The sequence below is a fragment of the Oreochromis niloticus genome, linkage group LG3 (genome assembly GCF_001858045.2).
Source record: "Oreochromis niloticus isolate F11D_XX linkage group LG3, O_niloticus_UMD_NMBU, whole genome shotgun sequence".
In the NCBI taxonomy this organism is placed as follows: domain Eukaryota; kingdom Metazoa; phylum Chordata; class Actinopteri; order Cichliformes; family Cichlidae; genus Oreochromis; species Oreochromis niloticus.
In genome coordinates this window covers 19,491,658-19,508,131 of record NC_031967.2, presented here as the reverse complement: position 1 = coordinate 19,508,131, position 16,474 = coordinate 19,491,658, and the positions used below count along the sequence as shown (strand labels likewise).

The following is a 16,474-nucleotide window of genomic DNA, read 5'->3' as shown; positions in this document are numbered from 1 at the left end:
CTGTATTTAAAATACAGATTAAAAATGTTTTCAGTGCTAAATAGACTGGTTGTTATATAGCCACCCTTATTTTCGTACTAAGCTGTTGGTTGATGGACTTTTTCACTGTTTAAATGAGGAAGACTAGCTATTATCACCATAGCTAGTCTTCATTTAGCTAAAAGGCTAATCCTAGCCTTTTAGCTAAATGAAGCTAACTAAATGCTATTTTCAGACAAACGTGTGAGATTGGAACAACTTTCCTTTATTAGTATGCATACTTAGGGTTCTTTTGTGCTTGAGGAAAACTTTAAAGGTGTGTAAAAGTGAAAAGAACTTGCAGGTGATTTAAATAAACTTTTATTCCTCCTTAGGTATATGAACAAATAACTCGACATGATGAATGAGCCACATTTTCTGTTGAACTTAGCCTACAGTAGCCTGACCGTTCCCATTATGTCCTATTTAGGCTGCTGCACAACTCCCTCAGCATTATTCTGAGTAGCAATAATATGTCATTATAAAATGTGTTTCATATACAGAAAAGGGCAGAATATATGTTAGGATGCTTTGATTAAACCCATTGGCATGCATCCATATTCCGAATATTCCCCTCTGACATCGTCACGTTTTCCACCGGACAGTCTTGACTTTCCATAACATAATGCATTCGGCATGTTTTCAGAGCTCACAGTCAGCTCTGCTTTTTTAATCAAAGCACAATACCCCGAGGCAAATGCTGATTTAAAAAGATGGCGACAAGAAACAAAGCCAAGCCGGCCCAGAGCGAGGCTCACATAACTTTTTATGAGAAAGCCTTCCCTCTGGTGAAAACAAGAATGAAATCCGCTGTGCGCGACCCACAACAAGATGATCATCAAAGTGCCATGGCTGCAACAGTGATGTAACTCCTCAGGTAACGGAGCAAATGCGCTATTTTTGCTGATAACCATCGCACTAATGGATTTATGGGTCTTTGTGATTGTGTCATGCTTGTGAAAGTCTGTAATCTAGCTCTAGTACAGCATGTGCGAGAGGCTAATAAATGAATACGCGCTGTGGATTTCTGCGATCGCTCTTCATTATAAATTGGGAATGTGATCAGTTATCAGACAAACAATAGATCATAAAGGCTCTCATTAAACCCATAAGCCTTGGATTGTGTTTCTTAAAGCAGCGGTGTAAGTCAATCATATAACATTTCTTTTTCTTACTCTTTTTTTTTCCCTATGTGATATCCAAGCTGTGGGTTAAGGAAGTGTCAGAGCTGCCAGATAGCGTGCCTGTGCAGTTCTCGCCCCACATACGTTTGGCAGCTTGAACTCGCCGTGAACCGTTCAGAGTCCAGGAAAGGGGAAACGTCTCTTTCCTCATGCCTCCCATTTGCCTCTTTCTTTCAGAAGAGCGGGCTTGCAAAACAGGCCCTTCAGCTCCCTTGACAGTCTGCAAACTTATCACCCTGTCGTTCTCTGCAAAAAGCAGTCGGGCACTGCGATGTCTTTGGGACCTAATTGTAATGACAGTCATGTGATAAAAGTGAGGAGGCTTTGAATGGAAGGGCGAGAGGGGAAGAGAAGGCGCGCCCCTTACTCGGACACATCGTCCTTCCCATTTGTCAAACTGTCTGCCCTCGTCCGCCCCAGGCTTTTCCCATGAGGCCTCGGCAGCGAGACAGATGGACCTGACGGATGGACGAATAGACAGGGAAGCCCTTTTCTGCCGTGAACTCAGACTCACACGAGCCAGAGTTAATCAGTTTGTAATTTTTATTCTTGCGATAACGCACTGATGAGTTTGTTTACAGCAGTAAGTGGACTTTTCCTGTAACCCAGTCCATCTTTCATGTCCGCATCCATCAGCTCGCGTGTCTTACATCTGACCCAGTGTCTCTCGGCCCACCTTCCTCTGTCTGTCGCTGCTTTGCACTTCTACTGTGCTGTAGCGTGTCAGGAAGTTTCACCACCCCGGCTGTAATGACTAAGTCGAAGAGTTGCTCGTCAGGAAGCTCGATCTGCACTTCCCTAATTGGTTCACTTTCTCTCTCGCGCTTTGTTCGACTCTTCACATCTGCTGATAAAAATCATTTCCCTCTTTTATGGCTTCTTCTTTTTTTTTTTCTTATAAGTGTTACTAGGGCCTTCAGCTTAGCGGGATAAGCTGGATGTGAAAATTGGCCAAACTCACAGAACAATAACACGTTAATTTTGCAATTTCAGCTCAGTACTCAAAGGAAGGGGAATTATGAGACTTTACTGTCGATTGGTGCAACACCACCCTTCAGCCCAATCCGTTCAGACTGCGGCGCTGATGGGATGATGTACGAGTTAGTGGCGTTTCCGCTGGGGACTAGGATTTCTCTCGCCCTCTATCTCAATCTGTCTTTCATTCTGAGCCACAAGCTTAAAGCAGTCAAGTGCGGGGATTTATAGACCTGAGGCTTACGGCTTAGTCATGATTGCCTGAATTGGCCCTGGCTCTGGTAAAATAAATGGTTTTTCACTCCTAATGAGAGAACGGGACATGGAGGGGAAGGGGGAAATTGAAACGATGAAGAAAAATGATCAAGAATCCGAAGCTTGGAGCAGGAGAAAAACGTGTATATGACAGGAAAAGCCTTAAAATCGTGTTTGCGAGTGGCCTTTTAAATCGAGTTACGTTTAAAGAGAACCAGGAAAGGTCAAAGTTCAGACCTCGAAGTTTTGGAATTGCTAATACCACTAAAATGTAAAAGTGAAGTAGCTTCTTCTCTTTTTCTATTTGACTCCTATTTTCTCTGAAAACTGTAGTTGCTCTTTTTTTTTTTTTTTTAGCTTTTTTTCCTTTTACTGTGTTCAGCTGTAAAACATTTGAGGAAACTTTATGCTTCCCCATTCAGCTCTGAGTGTAACTGGAGGTTCTCGAACGGCTATAAAAAAAAAGAAGGAAAGGAAAAATGGTTGAGGGCAGGATGAGGTCCTCGTCTCTGAGGTCTCTGCGTCTTCATAGAGCGGGCTACAGGCCAGGCACACTCTATGCAACTCTTTAACTCGCCCTCCTTTTTTTCTCTTTCTCTCTGGCAGAACAGTGAAGCTCCGTAAAAATGAATTATGCATCTGAGAGATATGAAATGGGTAGATTTATACAGTGTACGCTGGGGGATATCACATCTGCTACTTTACACAGAGAATCTGTTTGGTGGTGCTGCGCACCGACACTGATAGGTTATCTGTCACGGACAGAGGTGAGCAAAAACTGCTATTTCATGCGCTCACACTTTTTTGATTTCTTCTTGATTCGTATCATATCTCAAAGTGAGCGGAATAGTTTGATACTTTGGAAACTGTTTGCTTTAACAGTTCATTGAAAAGATACCACGCTCATGTTCCTGTGCTGCCTCTGTAGCTGGAGACAGCAGCCGGTTAGCTTAGCGCAGAATAAAGACTGGCTAAGTGACTCATATAATGCAGATACTAAGGACTTTAGATCGCCAATGTCACCAATTTAGTGTCCTAGGAACAACCTGTTTCGTGATGTCACAGTGGCCTTTGACTGACAGACTGTATATAAAAGATGGTGGTAGCCAACACAGCATCACCCACTGACTCTGAAGCCACAATTTTAGCATTTGGATATCATAGTGGAGCCAGACAGCCTAGCGTGGTCAGAAGTGTGCATTCACATAAAAAATATAGATATCTGCTAATCAACAGGCAGAAATAACATATCACTGATAGGTCTTGGGTGGTCTTTTAGTAAAATTAGTCAAATTAAGTGCACAGCAAGATGTATTATTTGTCAGGTAATTACCATAGAAAATACTTCAAACATCACCACTGCAGAGGTAAAGCCCAGCAGGCAGATGCTGTCAGTCTAAGCAAGCATACTCCTAGCAATGTCAAGTCTTAATAAAATTTAAAAGGTGAGCTATAAAGGTAGCGCTGAGATTTGGTTGTTAGCACTGTTGCCCTACAGTGTATGGTCCTGGGATTGAATACACCAGCTGTCTGGAGATTCTGTGTAGAGTTTGCATGGTTTTCCTGAGCCCTCCTGCGCCAGAAGTACCTGGAGAACCACATCTACACTCTAAAGATTTGCTATATTAGCTGTAGGTAATATGGTAGCAGTTTAAGTAGAGACACCCAGATCTCCCTCTTCCCGGCCACCTCATCCAGCTCTTCCGGGGGCTCTCTTAGGCATTCCCAAGCCACATAATCTATCCAGCATGACCCCAGGGCCTCCACCCACTGGGATATGCCTGGAAGACGCTCTAATGTGGAGGAGTAGTGGCACTATACCAAGCTCTGCCTCCTGGACTAAAGTGTTAAGCTTTGATACCGTTTGACACTGTGAATCCACTACTGTCGCTTGGGTCAGATTGATGCAAGGTTCATCATTAAACGTGGAGTGCAATGGTTTGAGTGGAAGTGGATGTCCATGTCTGTGTCAACAATAGAGCATAATCAACGTTTTAGCCCTGCAACAGACTGGCAGCCTATCCAGGGTGTATCCTGCCTCTCAAGTCATGAATTTTGGTTGCCAGACTCCAGGGATCTGGCAACCCTGAACTGGATGGAGGACATGGATGGATGAATCCATTCACTTTCTTTCCAAACTGCTTAGACTACCATGACCTGAATGACTGAGAACCTACACAGACATGTTTATGTCTCCTGCAAAGTCTGACATCTTAACGTCGAACTAACTCACGTTTGAAGCCTGCCTCAAGTGGCCATTTGAGGAAATGCACTTGTTTGCAATTCCGCGTCTTCATTTCAAAACAACTTCAAAATCCCTCAAAAACTAATGTTAAGTTGATTTTTTTTAATCAATAAAAAACAGCTAACTCTAAAAACTCAAATATAAAAAGATGAACATATTTCCCAATATATTAAATTACACATCTGTCATTACCCATATAATTTAATACCTTAACAAACAATTGCCAGATGGATTATTTATTGACCTTTTTGACAAATAAAAAAAGAAATTAAATATTAATTTGGATATACGAGTTTTAATCTGTATCATATTTCTGACATTCAGATTTTTTTTTTTTTTTTTTGGGGGGGGGGGGGGGGGGTCATACTGACAATTCAAAAACTGACAAAAACTGATACAAAAGTGTATCAAAAATAATACACTTGACATTACAACATTAAGAAAAAGCTTTAAGCTTAAGTTTAAACTACTTTCCTTAAAAATATTGTGTGCATTTACACATAACAGCAAATCTCCCAAATATCCATTTGGTGTTTCTTCTTTTTGATCTTCTTCATTCACCCAAGAGCCACTTTTTCCACACAAAACAACCAAACAGCCAGAGGCAGATCACTCACACAACATCTAACAAACGAAAGCATTGACTTGCCATCGGTGTGGTCTCAGAAGCCTTCGTTTCCTCTTTGAAGTTGGAAAAATTCCCACCAGAAGTCACTTGTTAGCTGAACAAAGATCCCAAACAGATTTAAATGAAGGCTGTATGGGCACAAACACACATGGGGATGGGGACCTACAGGAAGGTTTATGGCTCTTAGACCCCCTCCCAGATAAACAAGAATGGCTTGACCTGTTTGTTGTGGGGATGGTATAACACACAAACTGTTGGAAATGCACTTGAGGGAGGGGTGGAGTAGGGGCAGAGGCAGACAAGAAAAAAAAGGGGGGGGGGGCTAATAAAGCTTATGCCACATTTGCAAGCATGATCATTCTAAATAATAGCCTCCCTTGTACTTTGGGCTGAGGTTTGGTGTGGAGGGTGGTCATGGGACTGCCCAGTGTGATAGCAATGCACTAATCTTCTCTGTATGGCCCATTCGCATGTGTTCACACCATTGTTTCCACATTCTAAACGGGGACTGTAATGTTACCCAAGGGAATTGTAAATTTGGGGCGTAGAAACCCTCCATTAATTTCTACTCCCATTTAAAGTCAGGGTACCCTTGCAGGCTCCTCACTTCTCATGTTTGCTGTCTGCAGTCAGCTGGGGAGCATATATGGATGATATTTTGGCTTGTAATTGCACACAGCTGTAAACGCAGGGACTCCACAAGGAGACAGGATGCCTACAACAAAATGCGCGTGAGCCTGGGAAAACAAAAATCAAGGCTTTCCTCACCACTATCGTTTTTTTCCCCCTCTCAAACCAATCGGTGCTGTAATTTATTACCCGGTAAACACGTGGGAATAGTATTTCAGCGCCACAAGATAAACAAGTACTCGATTTCACGCATATCTCGCGATAGGGGACGCTCCCTCTGTGCTCGCCTATTGTGAGAGTTTTCCAATTCTCGCGTGAACTCGGAAGTTTCCCACGCCTGTTGTTGTGGCGTCTGCCCTTTTCGCTCACTCTCTCTCTTTCAGTGAGTGTGTGTGTGAGAGAGAGAGAGTGTGTATGTGTTGCTGTTACCCGCCGCCTCCCCTTTTTTTCTCTCCGTCTTCCTCACCCACCCCCTTTTCTCTCCGTCTCCCTCGTCCCTACACCTCCAGTCCTGCTCCTGTTGTCTCGGCGGATTGTTGGGCTGTGGGAGAGAAGGGGATATCGCGAGTATTGGAGTTTTGGTGAGAGTTTGTGGAAGATGGCGCCTGTTGTGACAGGGTGAGTCTGAGATTCGGGGCGGTGGGGAGCGGAGTTGATAAGAATATAACTTATTGCCATGAAATAGCTCACTTTTAACGCACGCGTTGTATCACCGGGCACACTGCACGTCCTCTGGCCGATGGTTTAGTAGCCAGAAGCGGTTTCTTTGTGTCAGTGTCTTTGCGTGCGAGTGTTTTTCCCCCTCTTTGACCAGTTACTTGCCTGAGCTGACTGTTGCTGCAGTGTTTTGTGAGCTAGCCCCTCTGCTAAGCGATACTTCACCCCCGGTGGTCTTTTTCTCCCAGACAACGGCGAACTGTTAGCTGCCAGGCTAACCAGCTAGACATGTTTGCGGGAGTAATTTGACGCCGATATTGCCGTTTCGTTTGAACCCCACCGACCGGGCTCACACTGAGAGCTCTCGTTTTAATTCCTCGCCCTGTATTTGTTTTCGAAACGTGCTCAACATCCAGCTAACCGGGGCAGCACGCTTACGAATCGGGACTCACGACTTAACGCGGCTAGCTGTCCGATAATGGACGCTAGCTAGCGGTGTTTGACTGAAACACGTTGCGGTTTTTGTGGCCAAACTGTCCGTTTAATATCGGTTTTTAAAACACTGTTGGCACCGTGGTTTTCGCTTAATACGGCGTGTTAGCCGTCAATATTGAAGCTACCCCCCCACACATACATATACACACACAGTGCATAGCATGTACTTTTATGACTTCAGCTCTCTCCAAGAAGTCTAGCACTGTTGTATTTACTACATAAACAGCGACGTGGCTCTTATGAAAACCTAGTTCTCAAATGTGGAGTGCATCTAAGGACAAAATGCACAGCTTAACCGCTCACGGCCATGTGTTTTTTTTTTTTTTAACCCCATCATCGCTGAAAAAAATTGTCTATTTTTCTCCAGTTAACCCGAACCATCCGTTTAGTTTGTCTTATTTATCATCTCTGTGTGACAGCTGCGACTTTTTCTAATCCGCACCGACAGCCCTAAATATTAGACGCCCATCTTCTTAAAGTCATAAAGCACTGTGTGTAACAGTCAAACGTAATGTTTTTTATTTCCATCTTGAAAATTTGTACATTTCCTAGTTCTATGACTGGGTATAGTGGGCGAGCATTGAATAATTGCAGCATCCCCATGCTTTTAATAGGAAATGTGACTTGCTTAACATTTTCAAACTGTCAATTGATCTGAATGTCGCTGCTTGTTTTGTCATCACTCATCAGCACTGTGTGACCGTGTTAATTCAACGTAAATGGGCTGTAGACCAGGTGGTGCTGTTTATAACTGAGCCGATTGGCTTTTTTACTCTGGTCAGGCTTTGAAATAAACCCTGATTAAAATTATTTGGCTACACATTAGCTAGACACAACCTTTTTTTTTGTGGGTCTGGTTGGCTGCTGCACTGTGCAGGCAGTAATCCCCACAGACTAGGCACAGTGGGTGACAGACATTTGCAGGGCTTGCTGGAGGTGTGGTGCATGTGATTGGGGGGGGGGGGGGGCTGCTGCTGTTGTGTATGTTCATTTGGGGTTTTCCAGCAGAAGTGAACTGATTTTAGTTGGGGTGGGGGCAGAGGGAGGGAGCAGGCAAGAGGGCAGGCGGGTCAGGCCTGGGTGGCTGGCCACCTGTCCAGATGATATCTCCAGATTTGTGTGTGTGGTTTTTCTGCTAGTGGGAGGGGAGGGAGTCAGTGTGTGTGTGAGAAGGATGGGGTGGGTGCGTGAGAGGTTCAACAGAAAATTAAAGTGCCATAAGGCCATTTTTTTTTTTTTTTTTTTTTTTTTTCTTTCAGCTAGTGGCAGACCTTGTTCATTGTAACGGTTGGAGGGGCACAGTGAGCCTAAACACACCCTGTTGCCCTAGTATATGGTTTGTGTGGTTCTGGTTTTAAACTGGGAGGGGCTCTGTAACCACACAGTTGTTAATAGTATCACTGCTCCTCTGCTGTGTCGTACAAAGGCTGCAGACGAAGATTTGTTTGACTTTGCTATTGTAGTCTCTAAAGGTGGATGCTGAGTTGTTAGGGGGCGGGCCGAATTTATGTGCCAGAAAACAAGCGTCTGTGTTGGGCTTTCAGTTCATGTCTCGTTTAGCTCTGGTGATTATCAGATACATTAGAAAACACATGATAAATTATTCACAATTTTATCTATCAGATCTCAGGCAGGCCTGAAAAATGTCAGAGAACAGTTTGTAATTTCCTCCTAGACAAAGATGAGGTGCGGTCAGCTTGAATTCGTGTCAGTTACAGCCTATTCGATTCCTGATAATAAAGAGGGCCATTGATGAAGTTCCCCGCAACATGTCCTTTACCTTAGTTCCCCTTGATCTGCTTTCTAAGCTAAACATGCAACATTAAAACATTATGAATAGTTTATGGAGCACCTTGATGGGGTTTTCTTTATATGTTAATGCACGTTAACTGCACATTAACTAGGTTAAACATCGATTTGCTAAGCTAATAGCTGTTTTCATTGTTGACTAATTTGTTGATTAAATTAATCAGTTCATCATTTTGTCTGTGAACATGTTTTTTTTCCTCTGCATGTAAGAAAAAAAAATGGCACCCTTCAAGGTTTTTGTTATTTTGGCCTTCCACCAAAGAAAAATCATGAACTTTGTTTGTTTGTTTGTTTGTGAGGTTTAATTTGCTGAAGGTTTTTTTTATGGTCACAATTGCCAGAAAAATGCACAGGGCTCTATTCACTCACAGGTAACACAGACCATCAGCCTTGACTGTATATGCTGACTTGTGTCATCAGTGCCCCCAAAGCCCTTTTTGAGCTAACAAAAAAGGCCCATATGATGTAAATTTATAACTAAATATTTGAAATGAGGCCAAAGGGAAATGCATACATGCGGGTTCTGTTTTGTTTTTGGTTTGTTGTTGTTGTTGTTTTGTTTTTTTTTTAGGAGCGGGTGTGCGCAGATAGATAGTTAGTTGTTGTGCCTTTTGTGTTTATAAATACAGATTTAAGCAACAACTTTTAACAGTGCACACAATCTTCTCCCCTGGTTTAACACATTCATATGTTGTAACCACAACACAAATTGGCTAAAAAAAACAAAACAAAAACCCTCTTTGGCCTTCCTTTTTATGTATTAGAAAAGAAAAAACAAAAAACGAAACCATGGTCATATATGGTGTTGCTTTCTTACCCCCCCCCCCCAGGTCAGAGAAACTGATTGTAATGGCTGAAAGAGCAGCACTGTTCACCTGGGATGATAAAAGCATGAATCACTTATTTCAACACAGCTCTGCCTTTGCTGTGTGCCCCAGGGGGACGAGATTCCATTTAGCTCACCCCCCCACACCCCTCGTCTGTCCCCCTGCCAAAAAAAAAAAAAAGAAAAGAAAAAAAGAGGAGTCTTTCAGGCCAAAAGCCAAGTGTCTCTGTGCTGGTGTAATGATAGTACTGAGCCTGTCTTTGAGGCGCAAACTTGTGTTCTTGTATTTGTTTGGATGAGCGTTTGCTTTGAGCTCCGGGGCTGCGTTCATCCAGTCTAATGTGCACGTTTGAAGGGTGTACCTAGACATTATAGTTGATCTGTGCGTGTGTGCATGTGCATCCACTCCCCAGGGTCCTCTCCTCTTCCCTGCTTCCTTTCATAAAAGGACAGATTCAGAGAGAGCAGCAGATGTCGAAGCGCTGACCTTTATGGTGGCAAAGGCTCGGGCTAGAGTTAAAAGACATGCCGAATCACCCTCCCCTCCCTGCTCCACACTTCTACCCCACACTCACGCACACACCCCTCAAAGCAGCAGCAGCAGCCCCATGTCCACCTGCGTGCGCACACACATACACAAAGGCAGAGTGCTCCCAGATAGGTTAACACTGGAGAGAGCTACCTGATCTGTAAGCCACCTCAGGATCCTGCAGCCTCCGCAGCTGCCTCCTATCCACCCAGAGCTGTGAAAATCTTCAAAGTGTGTGGCATTTGGGGGTTACGAGCCAGGGGAGGGGGGCGTGAAGCTGCACAGAAGTCACAAGCAAAAGCACCAAAGCAAATGTGCCACAGCCAGACATCTTTAGGGGAGGATTTATTTCTTGTGCACAGTAGCCTATTGTTTTGGAAGTTCATACATATCCATTACTTCACATGATTGAAATATTCCCCGAAGCCTATAGTTTCTTTGAGAGTTCAGATTCGGCTTGTTTGTTTCGAAGGACCGCGGGTCGCTTAAAAGCCCCACACGCCCTGCTTGACTCAGTGTCTTCATTCTCTTGTTTCCCTATTCAGGCTGTTTGTGTTCGTCTGTCTCGGGGGAGCAACCACAGGAGACACCCAGGGGGATAGAAATGCACATTTTTTCGTAATTTGGCCTGGATCGCTGCCAAGTCAGCACTCCTCGTTCTTGGTCCTCAGCCACCAGCATAAGTGTGTGCAAACTAGATATACCAGCATAACACCCCCTCCATTTCCTTTCTGCTTATTCTAAGTGGCTGTATGTGTTTTAATGACCTTTTTTAACATGGGTGCAAGGCTGGAAGGGAAAAAAAAAAAGCCTGATAACAGAGTTTGATGCCTCATGCAAAACCACAGCACGAGGGGGATTTGTTTACTTGTACAAGGCGTGCATTAGTCCGAGCTTTTTTTTCTTTTTCTTTTTCTTTTTTTATATATCGCTGTCATTTCCCAAAAATCTCGCTGCTGTTTGGTTCAGCAAGGATGAGACAGATTGTTCTGATGTAAGTTTTGAAAACATCCCTGCCGTCATATTTGATAGAGGCCCAGCTCTTCTTGGTAGTGTTGTTCTTGGCCTCTGCGTCATGTATTAGCTAAAACTGGCAAGAGAACCAAAAAGCTAAGACGAGGCGAACGCGACAAGCGGCGGTACATACCCCTCTGCCGATTCTGGTTTTGGAGCGCTTCTTTCTCACTTCCAGGAGAGTTTCCTCAGACCCGGAGTTTGCCTTTCCCTGCCCCTTGTTCCTTTGCTGTTTGTTGTGATTACAGGCATGCCAAGGGAATGGTGGTTTCTACTGTGTCAGCACTTTTTGCCCCCGTTGTCCGTCCACATTCAGGATGTTTCATTCAGAAAACACGAGCTGATTCCCCCTGTCTGACTCCTGTTTGCTTTCTCTCTGATTCAGTCAGCAAACCATTGCCCACTTCCTAAGCAGGAGCAGCTGAACCCGAGAGGAAAAAATATTATACTGAAGGCTGTAACGATTGTGTATTTGCTTCTCTCAGGCTTTTTGTTTTTCTTCCATAAAAGGAGAAAAAAGCAACAGGGCAGTCGTGATATGCTGCTTTAGATTTCAGGACAATTACTAGAGAGATTTATTTTCTTTATTCTGTTGACTCAGGTAATTGCCTTTTGACTCTCACATGTAGTTTGTGTGGCTCAGAAGCATTGTTGTCAGAGCTTTCTGTTCTCAGATGACCACACTCGGCTCCTTCATCCATTCAGAGGAAGGGTAGAAATATACACAGGATCTCCCGTGTTGGGAAAGCCCCCAGTGAAGCCGCCTCCCACAGCTGTAAGCAACTGCCACTATTTTTGTATTAGATAAGAAGGGAGTGGCAAGCAGTAAGTCAGCCTGTAGTAAACCTTCTACAAACAAATGTTGGTTTATTCTTGGGTTTATGATGCAAGGTCTGCTGATAGCCACACAGTGGTATCTGACTCGTGCCTTTGCTGGATACAAACACTGCTTTTTGGCTTTGATTGATGCTCACAAGTCTGTTTTGAACGAGCAATTTAACAGACCAACATCGGTTTATGTTCAGGGATGCATCTGTTTTTGTTTTTGTACTGTCAGTGATGCAGTTTGTATGTACCATGAGCTAATCGTGCTTATTGTGCTTATTTTTTGCAAGTCATTTCATTGTATGACTTGCAACATGTTTGTTATGGGTTTGTCCGACCATTTGATGACATGATTAAATGTTGCTGTCCTCACAAACTGGAAGCAGAATGTAGGTTGGCTCATATAACACTTGACTGGAGTAATGTGTAACAGGCTGCCAGTGAACACTGTAAATTTTAATGTATGAATTGAATATTGATAAAAAAAAATTATGACATGTGCGTGTGAAGAATAAATGATTGTACGGGGTGGGGGGATAAGCAGCACTACCGGTGGCTCTGTGTCCTCGATAGCGGCACAGAATTTTAACCCAGATTTCCACTTGAAAGGTTAGCAGACCCAACGATGCTGGGGCGTTAACAGAGCTTCATTAGCTCTGTGGTGTAGGCGGAGGTGCGGGTCTCGCTGTGGAAGACTTCTGACATGCCACTCCCAATGTTCGAGCGAGAGAGAGAGGTGTACGATTGAGCCTGCTGTAATTGGTGAACATAAGCAACTGAAACAAATCATGTGAAGCCATACCATCTGTGTCATTTGTCTGTTTTCTTGCTTGTTTGTTTTTTTGTTTGTTTTTATTTTGTCGGTCTTGGTTCTTTTACATGTGTGAATAGGTTACAGTAAGCTGACTGCATGCACGAGCTAGGTTAGTGATTGTAGTTTGTCTGAAAAGACAAATCTCTGATGTTTGGATATGATGTGGGTGTTTATTTGGCTGGAAAGGGTCTGCAACATTGGTATAATAGTCTATAGCCTCGTCCTAAGCTTGGCTCTGTTTCAGTTTGTTTTCCATTACATTAGAGTACCACCTTGATGTGGATCAAGTCGTTCTAGCAAGGCAGCCTGAAAGTCTGTGACGTCATTTGTACATGACACAAACATAACACATCAACAGAGGACATGGAGGTGATGGCATACCTGCTACTTGGTCTATAGCTTTTTGTCAGACTGTTTACAAAAAAAAAAAGGTGGTTAAAAGAAGAGCCAGTGATGCTAGCTGGTGGGATGTGTAGCCATTTCCCTCATTGCTGGGTTTGAGTCATGTGAAGGAGTCAAAGTCATGACCCATCCAGTGACATCACTCCCTACCACCTTATGGAAAGGCCTAAAAAACGAGCAGTCGAATAGGTGCTAGTGGGGAAAAAAGGCATATGCAGCTAAGGGAGCTACCTGGATGGCTCAGTTGCTAGCAATGCTATGAAATATCGGCTACGCTGTTTGCACATTGTACAGTCCAGCCTCACACATGCTTTGGACTAGGTGGCTGGAGGGTTTTAGGCTGCCTGATGTCCAATCTGATGGCAATGGGCATTTGTGCTCTCACATGCACATGTATCGGATAAGTCCTAGGAAAGTTCAGGGCTTTTACGCACATGATGAATGTGTTACATTCGACAGATACATTTGGTGTGTGTGTGTGTGGAGTGAGATGTATTTTGAAAGTGCCTAATTTCAGCAACATGTAAAAAAAAAAGGATGGAGCACTGAAGCCTGTGATTGTTTCATATGTCTCTTAATGACACTCAGTATTTATTTATGAATGAAGTTTAACCTCATCCGTTAGACTGTGCTCCACTGTGACTGTTTTCGGGTGTGTTTTCTTTCTCTAACAGGCAAGTTTAGAGAAAGTTTAGATTTTTCAACTTTTAGTAAAGTAGTATATCAATCTCCAGGAGCATCCCTAGTATATTTTTGTGTTTTTCAACCAGAATATTTCTGCAAACCGGCCTTTAGAGAAACCACCAGGCAAGTGATGGCAGGCCTGGAGAGATGAGCAGTCTGCACCCCCTCTCTGCAAAGGAGAGAGCGAGGGAGCAAACAGTGCAAGTAATCAAGTGTCAGGAAAATAACAGAGACTGGGGATCTGGGATTCCAGGAAAGATAAACTGTTATCTCCAAATGTTTCTTTGCATTGTCCGATTGTTTGACTGAGGCTGCTGGAGAGTTTTACTGAAGAATCTGCCTGGTGGCATTCCTGTGGCCGTTGACGTCAGGAGGTTTTGGCCTTTGCTTGGAATCACAATGAAGTAATGGACATGTGTATCGTATTCTGGATCGGTCTATTGATTGTGGTTTAGGAAACAATGCTTTTTTTTTTTTTTCTTTTGGTCTGGTTCATGTTGTGGTCGATCATCTTGCACTTGTGGCTGCAGTTTCAAGTCCTCCACCGTTGCCATCATAATGGAAGCACTGCTGAAGAAAGTATGTGAGGTTTCCCATGAGCTCATGGAAGGAAGCTAACTTGTTTTTTCTTTTAAAATCTACAGATTTATTTAAAAAGTCACCAGCAAAGTTTCCCCAACTTATCACTACTGGATTCTGTGGAAGTGAACCTCAATGAGCTCAACCTGAACACCAGCTGCCCTCAAATAAACCAGACTCTGCTTCATCATGAAGCACTCTCTACCAGCAACTAATGAATTCCACACTGTTAATATTTTTTTTAATCAGAAAGTCGTAAAAGTAAATAATTTTTGTCCAGTGTGTGTTTGTGAGTGCGGCTGGCTTAGATTCCTGTGTCACATGCTTTTAATGACAGCGCTGCCTATTTTGGGAAGATGTCATGTTTTGAAGAGGAACAAGTAGCAGGAACAATGTCCCCTTTCCCCAACACGACAGCAGCAGCGAAACCAGACGGCAGACTGGAGCTGACGAAGTCATTGCTGTACTGCTAACGTACACACAAGCACACTGAGGTTTCTCCGTTTTGTTCAGTTTGCAGCAGATCATCTCACAGCCTGTGAGCTAAAGGTCATGTCTCGCTCTCCCTCGGTCTCTGGTTCTGCCAGGAATTCTATTTTTTCCTCTTGTTGCAGCGCAGTAAAGTCCTTTGGGTGGTTTTTGAGGCAAGGGCAGGGCAAGAAGACAGTGGTTAGTTTGCCTGAGCTGATAAATGCCCAGAAACTGAGCTTAATTTTGGACCGTCCCAATTTAAAAGGCAGACATGTACGCTGGAGAGATACAGTCACGTACAGTTTTTGATCACAGATTACTCATTTAAATCGTCTTACAACGAAAACGCCAAATAGCTAAAGGTGTTGACTGGACAAAAAAAGACATTTATAGAAAACATGTAGCTTTGTAGGAAACTAACGATCTTTACAACAACAACTAATTCATCCAATGAGAATGATTCAGCAGGTTTGATTTGTAATGCATCTTTTGCCTTCAGAGGCGCTAACTGGTCATTTTGTGCCAGTGTTTGAGCTTCATGTTAAATGTTTGCGTTACATGCAGTTTGTGTGTGCAGTTTAACGCCTCGGTGTTCCTGCACAAAGCCTCGCTGTAGTGCAAGTCAAGCTTGAGATGTTTTTGCAAATGTTTTAGTCACAAGGCTACTCGACCTGTTTTATGGTGAGGCGACAAGGAAAGGGTGCACGCTCAGATAGAAAGGAAAAAAAAAAACAAGTAGCATTCGAGTTGGCTCCACGTTACAAAACGCCAGGCTCTGTTGGGGTTTCGTACGCTTCAGGGCGAAATGCAAAAATATTAAAAGTTTGTTCTGTGCGATCGGTGTCTGGTTAAGATGAATGATATTGAAATTCAGTACGTAGGTAACAGGCTGCCGTAGTTGTGAAATGGGACACCTGTGACGGCAAGCATCTGCAGAAATCAGGTCAAAGTCAGGGTTTGACCTGAGCAGCTCTTGACTTTTAACCTTGAGTATAAGTCGGTTTGTTTGTACCTTCCAGCTTCAAGCAACAGTGCAAGTGCATGCTTTTTAAAAAACAAAAGGAGCCGAGTCTCTGACAGTTCACACATATAAACTGCGTCAAGTTTCGTTCTCACAGCAGCCAGTGTGGTTACCGTCCTTGACCAGATCAGCTACCTGCACATACATTAGTACTGTTGCAGCTGATGTACACTCCTTACTATACCTCCTCCCTGGGTTCCCATTCGTTCCAGCAGTGAGTCATCAGCTCAGCAGAGGGGGAGAAGGGAGCGGGAAAGGGTGGTTCATTCAGGGTTCAAGTGTCCCTTGCCTCGTCCCCTCTCTTCTCATTCCTGACAGTCTCCCCGAAGCACATGACCTGTTTCAACCCCAAACCCCAGCCGCTCTTTGTGGTTTCTCTAGGCTGTAGACACACTTGTCACTTCTGTGGATTA

The 16,474-nt window shown here is 43.7% G+C and overlaps 1 protein-coding gene across 1 annotated transcript in view; it reads left to right on the top strand.

The window, feature by feature from the left end:
* Positions 1–6,321: 6,321 nt before the first annotated feature.
* rbpjb (recombination signal binding protein for immunoglobulin kappa J region b) overlaps positions 6,322–16,474 on the top strand; it is a 51,253-nt gene continuing 41,100 nt past the window's right edge. Inside the window, exon 1 of the mRNA XM_003449374.5 lies at positions 6,322–6,553. Coding sequence (XP_003449422.2) covers positions 6,534–6,553 — 20 coding nt within the window. The 5' untranslated portion in view covers positions 6,322–6,533. The remainder of the gene's footprint in view (positions 6,554–16,474) is intronic.